Source organism: Eulemur rufifrons, chromosome 9, assembly GCF_041146395.1.
Source record: "Eulemur rufifrons isolate Redbay chromosome 9, OSU_ERuf_1, whole genome shotgun sequence".
Classification (NCBI taxonomy): Eukaryota; Metazoa; Chordata; class Mammalia; order Primates; family Lemuridae; genus Eulemur; species Eulemur rufifrons.
In genome coordinates, this window is record NC_090991.1 from 6,347,634 (window position 1) to 6,361,304 (window position 13,671).

General features: G+C 39.6%; 1 protein-coding gene across 1 annotated transcript; it reads left to right on the top strand.

Annotated features, from left to right (window-relative positions):
* Positions 1-69: 69 nt before the first annotated feature.
* Positions 70-11,900, top strand: ADPRM (ADP-ribose/CDP-alcohol diphosphatase, manganese dependent). The gene is made up of 4 exons (XM_069483253.1): positions 70-94; positions 6,416-7,042; positions 7,964-8,080; positions 11,546-11,900. Exons 2-4 carry the CDS (start codon positions 6,442-6,444, stop codon positions 11,836-11,838), a joined length of 1,011 nt encoding a protein of 336 aa, XP_069339354.1. The 5' UTR covers positions 70-94; positions 6,416-6,441; the 3' UTR covers positions 11,839-11,900.
* The last annotated feature ends 1,771 nt before the right edge of the window (positions 11,901-13,671 follow it).

The window sequence follows — 13,671 nt, forward strand, 5'->3', positions numbered from 1 at the left end:
AGTCAGGGGAGCCGCTCTTTCCGCTCCGCTCGTTGGTGGCGCGGTTGCCTAGCGGGTAGTCAGGGAGCTTTTCGCTTGAGGGCCGGCGCGGCAGGTAGTCCCTTGCGGCTGGAGGCGGGTCGGGCGCGGGTGGGGGTGCGCACCTCGGCGAGCGGGGTGGGCAGCGCGCGGGGCTGAGGGTCTGCGAGGTCCTGGGGAGGGGACGGCTTCGGGGTGCAGGCTGCGTGGCCGGGCCGAGGCCGGGCAGCCCTGAGCGTTGGGGGCGCCCAGCTTTGGTCTGGGGCTTCGGCGACCGCAGCTAGCTCCTCGCCCCGGGGACACTTCCAGCTTGGACGAGAAAAATCACTTCCTAGAGACTGGCGCGACTGGGCAGCCCCCATCCCCATCTTGACTGCTCATCCTTGTCCCTTTAGTTCTCTCAACTGGAGGCCAGTCCAGAAGAACTGCAAGGTTTTTGACCCCTTTGCATCCTTAAAGTAGAAGCAGACCCATTATGCGCTTGACTCTTTTTTAAAATTGCTAATAGGATAATTTGAGTGGTTAGAATGACACGGGAGACTTGAAGTATCCGGCGCTTCTAGTTATTCTAACTACATTATAATGTAACCTAATTGATAAAGCATAGCAATGTAGAAGTATATACTGCGTGATAATCCCATTCCTTAACTTAGTATCCTGGCTCCCAGTTGCTTAAAATACTTTCACTGACTCCCCTGTCCCTTTCATTTTAGTAATTGGAAGTTTGTTGATGGATTCCTCATCTGGAACTGCTTGTGTTACTCGAGTACATCCACAAATTATTGAGGTTAAGAGCATTCATAAGTTTATTTTTCGTTCCTTGTGAAAGTTTAACTCGCATTCATTGTGTCTGCCTTTATTTATATTTCAATATCTGTAATCTTAACTCCCCTCTTGCCCCCACCTCCGTGGTAGATTTGCAAAAACAATAAAAGGGAAAAAAGAAATTGCCCTCTCTCTCTCTTGCTTAATTACAGATCCCACTCTCGTGTGGCTTTTTTTCAAGGGGCTTCCACTGAGCAGAAGCAGCTCATGCTCTAGTGATTGTTGGACCGGAGCATGATTGGTTTTAGGTTTTGTTTTGTTTTGTTTTTTCCTATAAGGGGGCAGTATAGTGTTTCTTGATTCTAAGTTGAGCTGGAATTTTCTGAAATTTCCACTCACAGTTCTTCGGTGTTTGCTCAGCACTTCAAATTGTTGATCAAACTAATTTTTCTATATTAAAGTTGCCTGTGGATAAGATTTTTACCCTTTTATTTTTGTGTATTTGTTTGCCCTGGGAGAAATTTTTCGTGTAATTGACAAAAAGGCATCAAAGTACCTTGCCTGTTCAGGCAATGAGCATGCAAAATTATTGTTCATTTCTTTAATTGCTCAATTATAGGTCAACTGATCAAACACACATAAATTAAAATTGAATTCAGTGTTTCCTGTTGATCTATTAAATTTTATTTGCCAAACTGACTTTTAATAGCTTTACCTTTATTTGTTTATGAAAGCATTTTATGTAACTTCTTCATATTAAATTGATTATGTTAAATAAAATACTAGCATCTAAAACAGTTCCTGGCACAAAGTAGGTGTTTTAAAACTATATTTTGGATGAATTGCTAATAATACCTCTGAGCCTGATTTCACGGACCTTTGAAACTTTAGCGCTAAAAGGTACCTAAAGAGTATAAGCCTTATAACTTTTATTACTGTTAAACTGCCAAGATCACCAAGTGGTTTTGTTTTCCTTCCCAATTTAGATACTTTTCTTGAGATAGACCATGGATTAATATCATGTGATAATTTGCTCTATCACTTGTAACTAGGCTGATCACATTTTGCGCTTGATAAAACTTTTAGTCTGGTTTGACGAGGACATCGAGGCCCTAACTTTTTGTGAACTTGCCAGTACTGTAATGTGTTTGCTTCATCTTAGGTCCAAACCCCTGATTCCTGTGCCTAACCACAAACATTTCCTGCCTCAACTTTCCTGTTACTGCAATATTTAACAAAGTCAGTTTTTAAGACACTCTTCCCCTTTTCATCTTTCTGTTGTCTTTGCATATAAAAGTTTTACTCACTCACCCCTTCCTGAGACATTTTGCTTAGTGTCTCAGGAAGGCTTTGAGCTTCTATCACAATCTTCTGTTAACAAATTCTCTCCTTATGTCTGGACTTTTCTGTAACAACCCCTCTCTCTTTTTTTTTTTTTTTTCATTGACACTAGAGCAAAGGAAACATTTTTCAGAATATCATCTTTCACAAGTACATCATAGATGCTTGAGGGCTTTCTACAGGAACTTCAGCTTTCTGCCTGTCTTAAGTATTAGAGAAGGTTTATTAGTATTGAATTGTAGCAAGTTTTCAGCAATTAAACATCTCTGGGTATTTCTTCTTATTCTTAAAAATCACTTATGCCTAAGGTGGTTTTCACAAAATACTGGCTGCTTATCCTGTACCGTGATTTTCTGTAGGAATTTTGAGAGAAAATCTTGTAAAGTTTTCTTCCTTCCTTTCTTTCTTTCTTTCTTTCTTTTTTTCTTTTCTTTTCTTTTCTTTTCTTTTTTTTTTTTGCTTTTTAGAGACAGGGTCTTGCTTTGTTGCCCAGGCTGGAGTGCAGTGGCACCATGATCATAGCTCACTGTAACCTTGAATTCCTGGGCTCAAGCAATCCTCCTGCTTTAGCCTCTTGAGTAGCTTGGTCTACAGGCATGAGTCACCACACCCAGCTAATTTATTTAATTTTGTTGTAGAGACAGGGTCTCCTTATGTTGTCCAGGTTGGTCTTGAATCTCTGGCCTCAAGCATTTCTCCTGCCTCAGCTTCTCAAAGTGCTGGGATTATAGGTGTGAGCCATCACGCCCAGCCAACTTTATTTCTTTAATTCCAAATCAAAGAATCTTTGAACCTACCTATAAGCTGCAAGCCCCTTTAAGATTTCCTGCCTTTTCAGGCCAAACCAATGTATACCTTCCATGTATTGATTTATGATTTTACCTGCAATTCCTGTCTCCCTAAATTGTATAAAACCACACTGTAACCCAACCGCCTTGGGCCCGCTTGTTCAAGACTTCTTGGGCGTTTCTCCCCAGGCAATGGTTACACCTTTTTTTTTTTTTTTCCTGATAACAGCTCAAAATTTGTCATTCTCTTTTCTATTCAAAGGCAAAATATTTCCTTGAGTCTTCTACTTTTTCCAGATTCTATTTTCTGTAAATTTTAGAAGATTTTTTAAAAAAACTTTGTATTATAGCCACTTTTAAATATGTATAAAAGTAGTGAATCTCATGTATTCATTGCTAACTTCAAAATTTATTATTCTCTACATACGCGTTTTTGTGTGTATGTATTTGGTAGAGGAGGGAGTATTTTGAAAAAGTTTCGTGACGTTAGAATGTATATTCTGTTTCCTCACTGTAGGTGCCTTTGGGTTTTTGATCCCTCTACTCACCAGGACCAGCCTTTCTGAGCTCCCTGACATCTCCCTGAACCATAAAATGAAAGTCTAAACTAGCTAGGAGATTCAATTCCCTGCCTACTTGGTTCTTTTGCCCTTACTCACTTCTGACCCTGATTCTCTACCTGAATATGTTTCTGAAAACCAAAATGCTCCAAAACCCGAAACTTGAGTGCCAACATGACATGCAAAAGGAAATGCTCACTGGAGTGTTTTGGATTTTTGATTTTCAGATTAAGGATGCTCAACTGGTAAATGTATTCCAAATCTGAAAAAATTTGAAGTCCAAAACTCTTTTGATCGTGTCTTGGATAAAGAATATTCAACCTGTACAAATTTAAGGTTCTGTTTTTCAAAATAATTTCTTTATTTAATAAAATTGTAAGTTACCTCCTTATCTCTAACCTTGTTTTTAAAAGCTTATCTAGTCAACATTTTAGATCTCTTTTCTACCCTAAAACACAATGCTATTTTAAAGTGTGTGCCCCTTAGTAGTTCTCTCCACAATGCTTACCTTTCTTTAAAAGGTTGCCAAATCTTAATATAGCTTTGAGTTTCCCTAAACTGAATGGCATTCCAGTGGAAGGTGTATTTGACAGGATTTCAGTATCAAATGACAGAAAATCAACTGGATTTGGCTTTAAGCTCAAAGGGGAATTTATTGGCTGATATATGTAACTAAATGACCAAGAGTATTTCCAGCCAGGGCAGGTAGATGCAGGTATTCAACTAATGTTGACAGGAATCTACTTTCTGTCATTCAGATTTGCTTCTTGTTAACTTTTTCCTGTTAACTGCTTCTCAGTTAACTTTTCTCTAAAAACTCAAGTCTTAGTTTATCAGTTGTGCAGAAGTAGTGGCAGTACTTTTGTTAATAGTTCCAGCAAATGTCCCAGGGCTGATGCTGATCAACTTAGCTTGAGTTATATGCCTACCCCTAACTGGCCAGAGGAAAACTGGGCTTTTCTAGACCAGGCCTGGGTCATGTGTCTGCCATTGCACTTCCCCAGCCGGGGGTGGGGGTCATACAGGAACTGAGAATGGGGAACTGGATAGATGCCTGAAGGAAAATTAGGGTGCTGTTATTAATACATCAAGAACAGGAAATGAATGCTAGGTAGACAAAAATAACAGCTGTCTACTGGAGAGAAGATCAAATTAATTAGGAATAAATCTCCTCAAGGAGATCCATAATACACATCACCATAAAGTCTCTGAGTTTAAAGATAGAAACAAACAGGCTCGTTTTGCAAGGGATAAGAGCATACCCAGAAAGAGTTTTCTCTTAAGCTTTCTTAATGTTTATGTGATATACTTGCTAAATTATCTTCTGATTTGATTCTCCTTTTAATCCTGACCTTAGAATCACAAATGTTTGAAACCTAACAAGGCTAGAGATTTTCAGCTGAACTTAGATGGGTTTTCTGTTTCTTGTAATTGTGTCAGAATTCACCTTTCAAATCAGATTATCTCTCACTTATATACCCTGCTTATATATTTACTGACTTGGTATCTAGTGATGTTTTCAGATAGGGACTGTAGGAAGAAATGAGCAAATAAAAAATAAAAGTAGCATGAGAACACCAAACCATTTTGAAGGATTTCCATCTTTTTTCCTAGTGTTTTATGTATTTTAGGGTTAGTTATACCCAACCAGATTAAGGAAGAAAGGAAAGTAGCTGAAACTCATAATTGGGTGAATTAGACAGAGAGTGTGTCATTAATGACAATTATTTTAGAATGAAAAGAAGGCCTTAACTCTCAAATAAGTCAAATTGAAGTCTGATCCTTATTCCAACTGTGGAGTTGTGGCCTCCGTCTCTGATAGAAGCGCTATTACAATAGGAATCTCACATGTCTGTAGGGGATTAAATAGGGACTCTGTAGGTGTATTTGGCAAATGACTAGAGACTAGGAATCTGAAAGTAATTTTAGAAAGATGAATTTTTAGGTTTTAATAAATTCAGACACCACAGCAACAGTTTATTACTGTAGTCTTTACAACAAAAATAGTTGATAATTTAGGATCTTGGTCTTTGATTTTTGTTTTAATCATTAGTGTTCTTGGGTCTTTTAAGAGATTATAATTTAGATTTTAAACAATCTAATAATGGTTTTTTCAAGTTTAAATCTCTTGTTCTTCTTGGCCACTGAGGCAGGGCAGAGATTATATGTAAGAAAAAAAGATTTCATATTTTCTGTTTTGATTATGGGGGTAGGTTAATATTCAGGATAAAAAACCTGGTTCAAATTAGAATCAAACTATTGAAGAACCAGGAACCACTGCTCTCAGAAATGATAATAGTCACATCGACATCATAGTTTTTGTGGTAGATATTTTTTTTGGTTTAAGATTATTTCTCTCCTTTCATATCTTTACTGCTCCCCAAATCCCCTGTCACTTCAGATATAATATAGGAGAAACTAACTTCAAGTGATCTACCCACCAAGGATGAGAACAGAGTCAGTCTGACATGAAATAACCCATAATGGGACCCTTTTATAAAGTACTTAAAATAAATGAGTGTAATATACAAACCACTTTTCAAAAAAAACTTGAAGTTTTGATAGAATTATTTGATGTTTATGGGAAGGTATGTGTGTATGTGTTTTAAAATGAGAATTTCTCAAAAATTAGAATTATTCCAGATTTGAATTTGGCTTTACTAGAATCAGAATGCCTGTTCATTGATAGGATAGTACGCTTTTGTAAATTGTTACTCTTCTGAAGGGTAGAGGTTATCATCTATTTTACAGGAGAGAAAACTGAAGCGTTTTAGAGGTTTAGTAATTTAGACCTAAGAGCATTGGACTTTAAAGCCCATGCACTTTTTCCGATATCAAGCCGCCTAGTAAATTAACCAGTAAGTTTAATACTTATTTTTCCATTATCTTCAAATTAGGAAATAAAGATGTTTATAACTTAGTTATCTTTTTTACTTTGTTTAGTTTATTTAGAGACCTGTTTGGAGGTTATGGATGATAAGCCCAATCCTGCAACCCTAAGTGAGAGTTCAGAGCGTTTCTTCTCCTTTGGAGTGATTGCAGATATTCAATATGCGGATTTAGAAGATGGCTATAATTTCCATGGAAACAGGCGGCGGTACTACAGACACAGCCTTCTTCACTTGCAGGGGGCCATTGCAGACTGGAATAATGAAAGCAGCACACTCCGTTGTGTCCTTCAGCTTGGAGATGTCATTGATGGATATAATGCACAGCATAAAACATCAGAAAAGTCCCTAGAAGTTGTTATGAACACATTCAAGAAGCTTAAAGTTCCAGTTCACCATACATGGGGAAATCATGAGTTCTATAACTTCAGTAGAGACTACTTAACAAACTCTGAACTTAACACAAAGTTTCTAGAAGACCAGATTGTACATCATCCTGGGACTGTGCCTTCAGAGAATTACTATGCTTACCATTTTGTACCATTCCCTAAATTCCGGTTTATTTTACTCGATGCTTATGACTTGAGTGTCTTGGGCATGGATCAGTCTTCTCCAAAATATCAGCAGTGTATGAAGATACTGAGGGAGCACAACCCAAATACGGAACTGAATAGTCCTCAAGGTGAATTATCCCTTTGAGCTGAGAATCTAATACATTGTCTTTAAATTCTTCAGCTACCTTTTATTCAGCAGGAAGATGGACAATTAAGGTAAAAGTATATTGTCGCTGTTGTTCAGGGTCAGGATTTCTCACAAGCCTGATCTCACATGGATTGGTTACAGTTGAATCAAGATTGATTTACTTAACAGATACTTGAATGCCTATTCTAGGCCAGGCACTTTTTCTAGGGATAACTATTCAGAGCTGTAAACAATACTGACAGTATCACTTTTTTTATGGGTGGAATGGAGGGAACAAAAGCAGTAGGTGGGCAGGGCAGGTGATAAATGAAACAGAAACAAGATTATTTCCACAGTGATAAGTGCTACCAAGAAAAGAGAGTGTGATGTTATAGAAAAGGACTAGGGGTACTGTTTTACATTGGGTGATCAGAGAAAGCCTCTCCGAGGAGAAAAACATCTAAGCCTAGACTTAAATGACAAGAAGGAGTCATCCTTGGAAAGAAGGATGTTCAGGGCTAGCGGACAGAGGGAAAAGCAAATGCAAAGGCATGAAAGTGGAATAAGACTCTGGCATTATTGAAGAACACAGAAAAGGGCCAGGGGGTACAAGATGGCTTTGGAGAGTAAACAGGGGAAAGACTGCTTAGTGGCTCGGTGGCCGTAGTAAGAAGTCTGTATTTGGTTTTCAATGTAGTGGCAAGCCAGTGAAGTAAGCAGGGGAATGTCAAGACTAGGAGTGAGGTGTGTGGTTTATTTAAATGTTGCTCTGATTTCTTGAGATTTCCTTTTTTAAGTCGGTTGCTGCTGATCAAATATTCCTAAAGAAAAGAACAAGTTTGCCTGCATTAGCTAAATTTGAATGCCCAACGGAGGGGGAAAATGATATTTGGTGGGTCTAACTTACTTGAATTTATTTCAGGACTTTCTGAGCCCCAGTTTGTCCAGTTTAATGGAGGATTCAGTCAAGAACAGCTGAACTGGTTGAATGAAGTTCTTACATTCTCTGACACAAACCAAGAAAAGGTGGTGATCGTGAGTAAGTATTTAAATTGTCTATCTGATTACACTAGCATATTAGAGATTGGGAACAGTTAAACTTTAAAATATACTAACAATATTTACGTTTTGATATCCTTTTTCTATAAAATGGATGCTTAATTTAAAAATTTTTATTGAGAAACAAGCTGTATATAAAATTAATATTTAAGAATGAATCAGGAAAGAATTGTAAAATAAAAAAATCTTGCCATATATTAGAACCTGTGAGTTGGCCTTTTGGGTTTCAAAGTAGAATGGGATCCCAAAGAAGATCAATTTATGAGGTTAATTTTATTTTTAATTTTTTTCTTAGAGACAGGGTCTCTCTCTGTCACGAACTCCTGGCTCAAGCAATCCTCCTGCCTCAGCCTCCCCAGTAGCCAGGACTACAGGTGTGTGCCACCTCGCCCGGCTAGTTATTTTTATTTTTTGTAGAGATGGGGTCTCGTTGTATTGCCCAGGCTGGCCTCTAGTGATCCACCTGCCTTGGCCTCCCAAAGTGCTAGGATTGCAGGTATGAGCCACCCTAGCCAGTAATTTTTAACTGAGAAATTCAGTTCAGGCCCCACACCAAATCTCAGCCCCATCAGACATGCTTATTATTGAAGTGGCCACCAAACAGAGGCCACTACTGCCTCGATGAAACAAAGCTGATATAATAGAGGATCCATGTTACAGACTCCACTGGCAGTAGGTACTTTCAGTTCTCTAACTGTGTCTACTACGTGGTCACAAGGAAGTAAGATGTATATTATTTTCATTTAGAATCATTTTGAACAGACACACTGCCATCAGAGATTGTGGGGATCTGGAGGTGCTTAAAACACACTCACATATACGCATGTGCACGTGTGTGTGTGTGTGTGTGTGAGTGCATGTGTGCACACACGAAGAACCGAATTTGGATTTGCAACATGACTGGTGGACTTGTTTTGGGGGCTGAGATTAGGGCCCTTATTTTAGAATTAGAATCAATATGGGATAATAGGTGAGAAGACTGGACTAAGAGCCAGAAGGATCGGGCGCCATTCTGGCTATTGTTTATATGAGCTGTGTAGCCCTGGACAAATGTCGAGCCTACAGACTGCGGTGTTGTCAATAGTGCCCCAGATGAGATTATGGATATGAAAACCCTTTGGAAATGATAAGCTATTTGGATAGTTGATAATATAAAACTATATTTCAGTCTATAAATGTGGTTTTTATGTATTAATCTTCCACTAATGTGGTAAAAACATGTAGATGGAGCAGGAGTATTTCTGATACTGTTGGAATATCAAGTGCCATTTAAGACTTGGAAAAGATAAAGTACCCTCAGGGACTGTTGGGACGATGTGACACCATTTGGCTCTATAATAAGTGGTCTCAAACTAGGATACTTCTTGATTTGTGTCTGCTTCTTAGTTTTCCACGGCTAGGCTGTACCTGTTACTTTTTAGAAGCACTGGAGCTGAAAGGGACCTAGAGATCATATAGCCAAACCCTTTAATTTTAAAGATAAAGAAACTGAAGCCCACAGTGATTAAATTACATAGCAAAATCATACAGCAACTAACAGAACTGAGACTAGAATCCATGTTTTATATCCTAGTCCCTTTTCCCACTCTATCCTGTATCCTTCCCTTTTCTTTTTACTGATGGCAGTATACATATCTATTTAACAGTCTCTTCAATTTCTTCCATCATTTGCCATGAGCTTAGAAACTGGATGCGCAAGCCTTTAACAATTGAATTTCTCAGATTTTCTTTAGTAAAGTTTAAAAGTTAAATTTCCCTTTGTTTTTGTTTGCTTTTTAACTTTCATTGTGGCTACTCAGAGGTCATTTTGGCTACTTTTTGAGTTTTGGCCATGCATTTGGAACGATATTAGCTGAGATGGGGAACACAGCAGGGTGAGGGAGTTTGAGTGGGAAGGGCAGGGGCACAGGTTTTTGAAATAGTAAGTTTCAGATGCCTCTTGGACATTAGTGGGGATGTTGAGTGGGCAGTGTGGACGTCTGAGTTGGAGATTCAGAATAGATTTGGGCTAGATATATAAATATGGAAGTGGGAAGAATATAGATGATATTTAAAGCATGCAAATCACTAAGAGATCACCAAGACATTAGGTGATACAGAAGTGCAAGAACCAAGCATGTAGGCACTCCTGATAAGATGCTGGGGAAAGGAGGAAGAACCAGCAAAGGAGATTGGAAGTTAGTGGCTGTCAAGTTTGGGGAAAAACTAGGAAGACACCATTAGGAAAACTAGTGGTGTCCTGGAAGCCAAGTGTTTCCAGGAGAAGGGAGCAACTGTGTCAAAAGCTGCAGTTACTTGATAGATGAGTCAGTATGGAAAGCTACACAGAAAGCTACACAGCCCCTTTGGACTCTAGTTAGTGTGTTTGTGCATGTGTGCTCAAGATCCCTTTCCTGCTTTAGGGATCTGTCAACCTCTCCCTCCTACCCCTTCCCTGCTTTTTTTTTTCTTTTAACTTGTATTACAAACAAATAGATATTAAACAAAAGCGTGTTTAAATTTCAGAATAAAAATGAACAGTAACAGGAAAAAAAAGTAATCTCATAGGAAAAAGCAGAGACCAGTGAGCTATGTTGCCTGTACTTTAGAATGAAAACTGTGGCTTGATATATGGTATGAACTTATAGATGTGTTGGCCTTGAGATTTAGATGTTTTCTTGGCTCTACTTCCGCATGTCTCCCGTGGGACCCCAGTAAAAATCTTCCCTGCTTTAACTCAGTTTTCTCATCTGTGAAGTGGACATTGGCTAACTTGATCTCAGGAGGCATTTAAAGTCCCATGAGTAAATTCCAATGCAGCGGTCCGAATGTTTTCGGCAAGGGAAGTGGAGCTCAGGTGGTGATGCAAGGGGCGGGGAGCCACCGTAAATACAGATGAAGCTTCACTCACTCACCCACCACTCACTCTGTGGTCCGTAGCTCAACCACCAGTCCATAGCCCGGAGGTTGGGGGCTGCAGTTCTAAGGCGTTGAGTGTTCCGTATAAATGACACATAATCCAAGGCCCATCCCTAAACTGTTCTTTTATTTAGTATTATATCTTTCTATGTATATGACATTCATATTTAAGGCATTCAATGAGATTGGATTTCAGTGCAGCACCTGCCTGATTTCTGGGTGCCCTGAACAGGATACAGGATATCTGTCCTCAGTCTTCCATGTTTGGGCAGCTTGAGACTATGTAGGCCTCAGAGATCTCAGGGTTTTGCCTCCACAGGAGCCTCTCCCACCTCATGTGAACTGTCCTGCCCTTCTTTCTATGCTCCAGAGACTTGGCTGTAGAGATGATCTAGTTCTTCCTGTACGTGGGTTCTCTCTGGTTTAGTCAATTTGGATAATGAGGTAGCAATACACAAATTTTTTTTTCTTAGTACTAAATTTAGCCATTTGTTTTGATGGAAGACATATTTCTTAAGAGGCTCATAACTCTTCTTTTCTTTAACAGGCCATCTTCCCATTTACCCAGAGTCCTCCGATAGCGTGTGCCTGGCCTGGAACTACAGAGAGGCCCTGGCAGTCATTTGGTCCCATGAGTGTGTGGTGTGTTTCTTTGCTGGTCACACTCACGATGGTGGCTACTCTGAAGATCCTTTTGGTGTGCATCATGTCAGTCTAGAAGGAGTTATTGAAACAGCTCCAGACAGCCAAGCGTTCGGCACAGTTCATGTCTATCCTGACAAAATGATGTTGGAAGGGAGAGGCAGAGTTCCAGACAGAATTATGAATTATAAGAAGTAAACAGGATTCCATTTTTAGTCTGATGTATTTTAGTCTGATCTCACAAAGAGAAGTGAGCTTTGTGTTTGCCCCCCCAAACAAAAATAAAAATAAAAATCCTCAATCTCATTGTTTATTTTTCTGCTTGTATAACAAAATGTATTTATAGGGTCAATGTGCTTTAGTTGATAAAATATTCGGAACTGTCATTTTGGATAACTTATCCAGTATAAGTTAGAAACAAATCAGGGAGGAGAATGAAGAAGGGGCATATAGTCTTCATAAAAGATTTTTTTTGTCCTTACCTGAAATTTTTTTTTACTATTTATAAGAATGTATTCATGTGTTAACTGTGTAACTTAAAATTCATAATTAAAGAAATAGTTGTGGTAAACTTTTCTGTTCACACTGCTGTGTAAATGAGCTTTGGACAATTTTCAATCACAATACCTATGCTTAGACTTTTATAGGCTTGTAGTTGCATTTTGTAAACAAAAAAACACCAACAGTTGTTTCACAGGTGAATGTGTAGCACTCCATCTCTGTAAGAAAGGCCTCCAGAGAAGTCACCTGGTCCTCTTGTGATTCTAACCAAAGCCAGGAGCAAGTGCCAGTGCCACTGTGTGCCTGCCAGCTTGGTCTGTTTGGGCCACCAGCTAGTGCCGTATGAGACTACAGCAGGCAATGGGTTTACGCTTGACTCTCTTACAGACAAATGGGACATATTGAACTCAGTTGTCATATATGCTAAGGCTTATTTACACAAACACTTACTGGATGGCAAATGGGGACTGTTCAAGTGTAAAGAAAGTTTGATTTGGGGCCTAAAACAATAAGAGAAATATTAGCATAAGTGTGCCTGTTGAGCATACCTAGCCACTATGAGGATATAAAGGTGTATTAGTTTTCTATGGCTGCTGTAACAAATTACCACAAACTTGGTGGCTTAAAACAATACATAATTGGTCTCTTACAGTTCTGGGGGTCAGAAGTCTGGAATCATTTTCTCTTGGCTAAAACCACAGCGTGGATATGGCCACGCTCTGTCAGGAGGCTCCAGGAGGAATTCCTTGCCTTGCCTTTTCCAGCCTCTGGAGCTGCATTTCTTGGATTTCTTGGCTCATCTCATGGCCCCTTCCTCCATCTTCAAAGCCAGCAGCGTAGCATCTTCAAGTCTCTGCTTTGTTGTCATAGCACTTTCTCTGCCATCTGTGTAGTCAGATCTCCCTCGGCCTCCCTCCTGCCTCTCATACGGACACTCGTGATTACATTTAGGACCCACCCGGATAGTCAGGGTAACCCCCATCTCAGGATCCTCCATCATATCTGTAAAGTCCATTTTGTGATCTAAGGTAACATGGCTTCCAGGGATTAGGACCTGGATATCTCTGAGGGCCATCACTCAGCCACAGGGGTGACTGTGATGTGCTCCTGCGTTCACAGACCTTACCGTGAATGAGAGACAGCTCCACAGACATACATGTATGAAATTTGCTGTCATACAAAGAAAGGGCTAAGACGGACCATGGAGGTGGAACTTAATTTTGTTTGAAGTCGTCAGGGATGACACGGAAAAGGGAGAAAAATGGTTTAAATAAGTGGAGAAGAGTATTTCAAGTAGACTAGCGTAAGCAGAGGCATCAAAGGATATGCTGAATTTAGAAGTGGCAGGTCATGCTATGAGGATTCGTCAAAAGGTGCTTGAGGTGTGGCAAGAAATCAAGCAGGAAAGGGTCGGCTAGAGCTGTGTTGTGAAGAGCCTCAAATGATGAGCCAGGAGGTCTTGGACAGTGAGGAGCCCTCGGGTCGCTGAGCCGCGGAACACATGATTAGATTCGGGTGGCAGTCTGGGCA

Excerpts from the sequence above, each read along its gene's own strand:
- ADPRM (XM_069483253.1), top strand. The coding sequence starts at position 6,442 with ATGGATGATAAGCCCAATCCTGCAACCCTAAGTGAGAGTTCAGAGCGT. Across the intron at positions 7,043-7,963 it reads GGAACTGAATAGTCCTCAAG|GACTTTCTGAGCCCCAGTTT; the intron begins GTGAATTATCCC and ends AATTTATTTCAG. Across the intron at positions 8,081-11,545 it reads AGAAAAGGTGGTGATCGTGA|GCCATCTTCCCATTTACCCA; the intron begins GTAAGTATTTAA and ends TTTCTTTAACAG.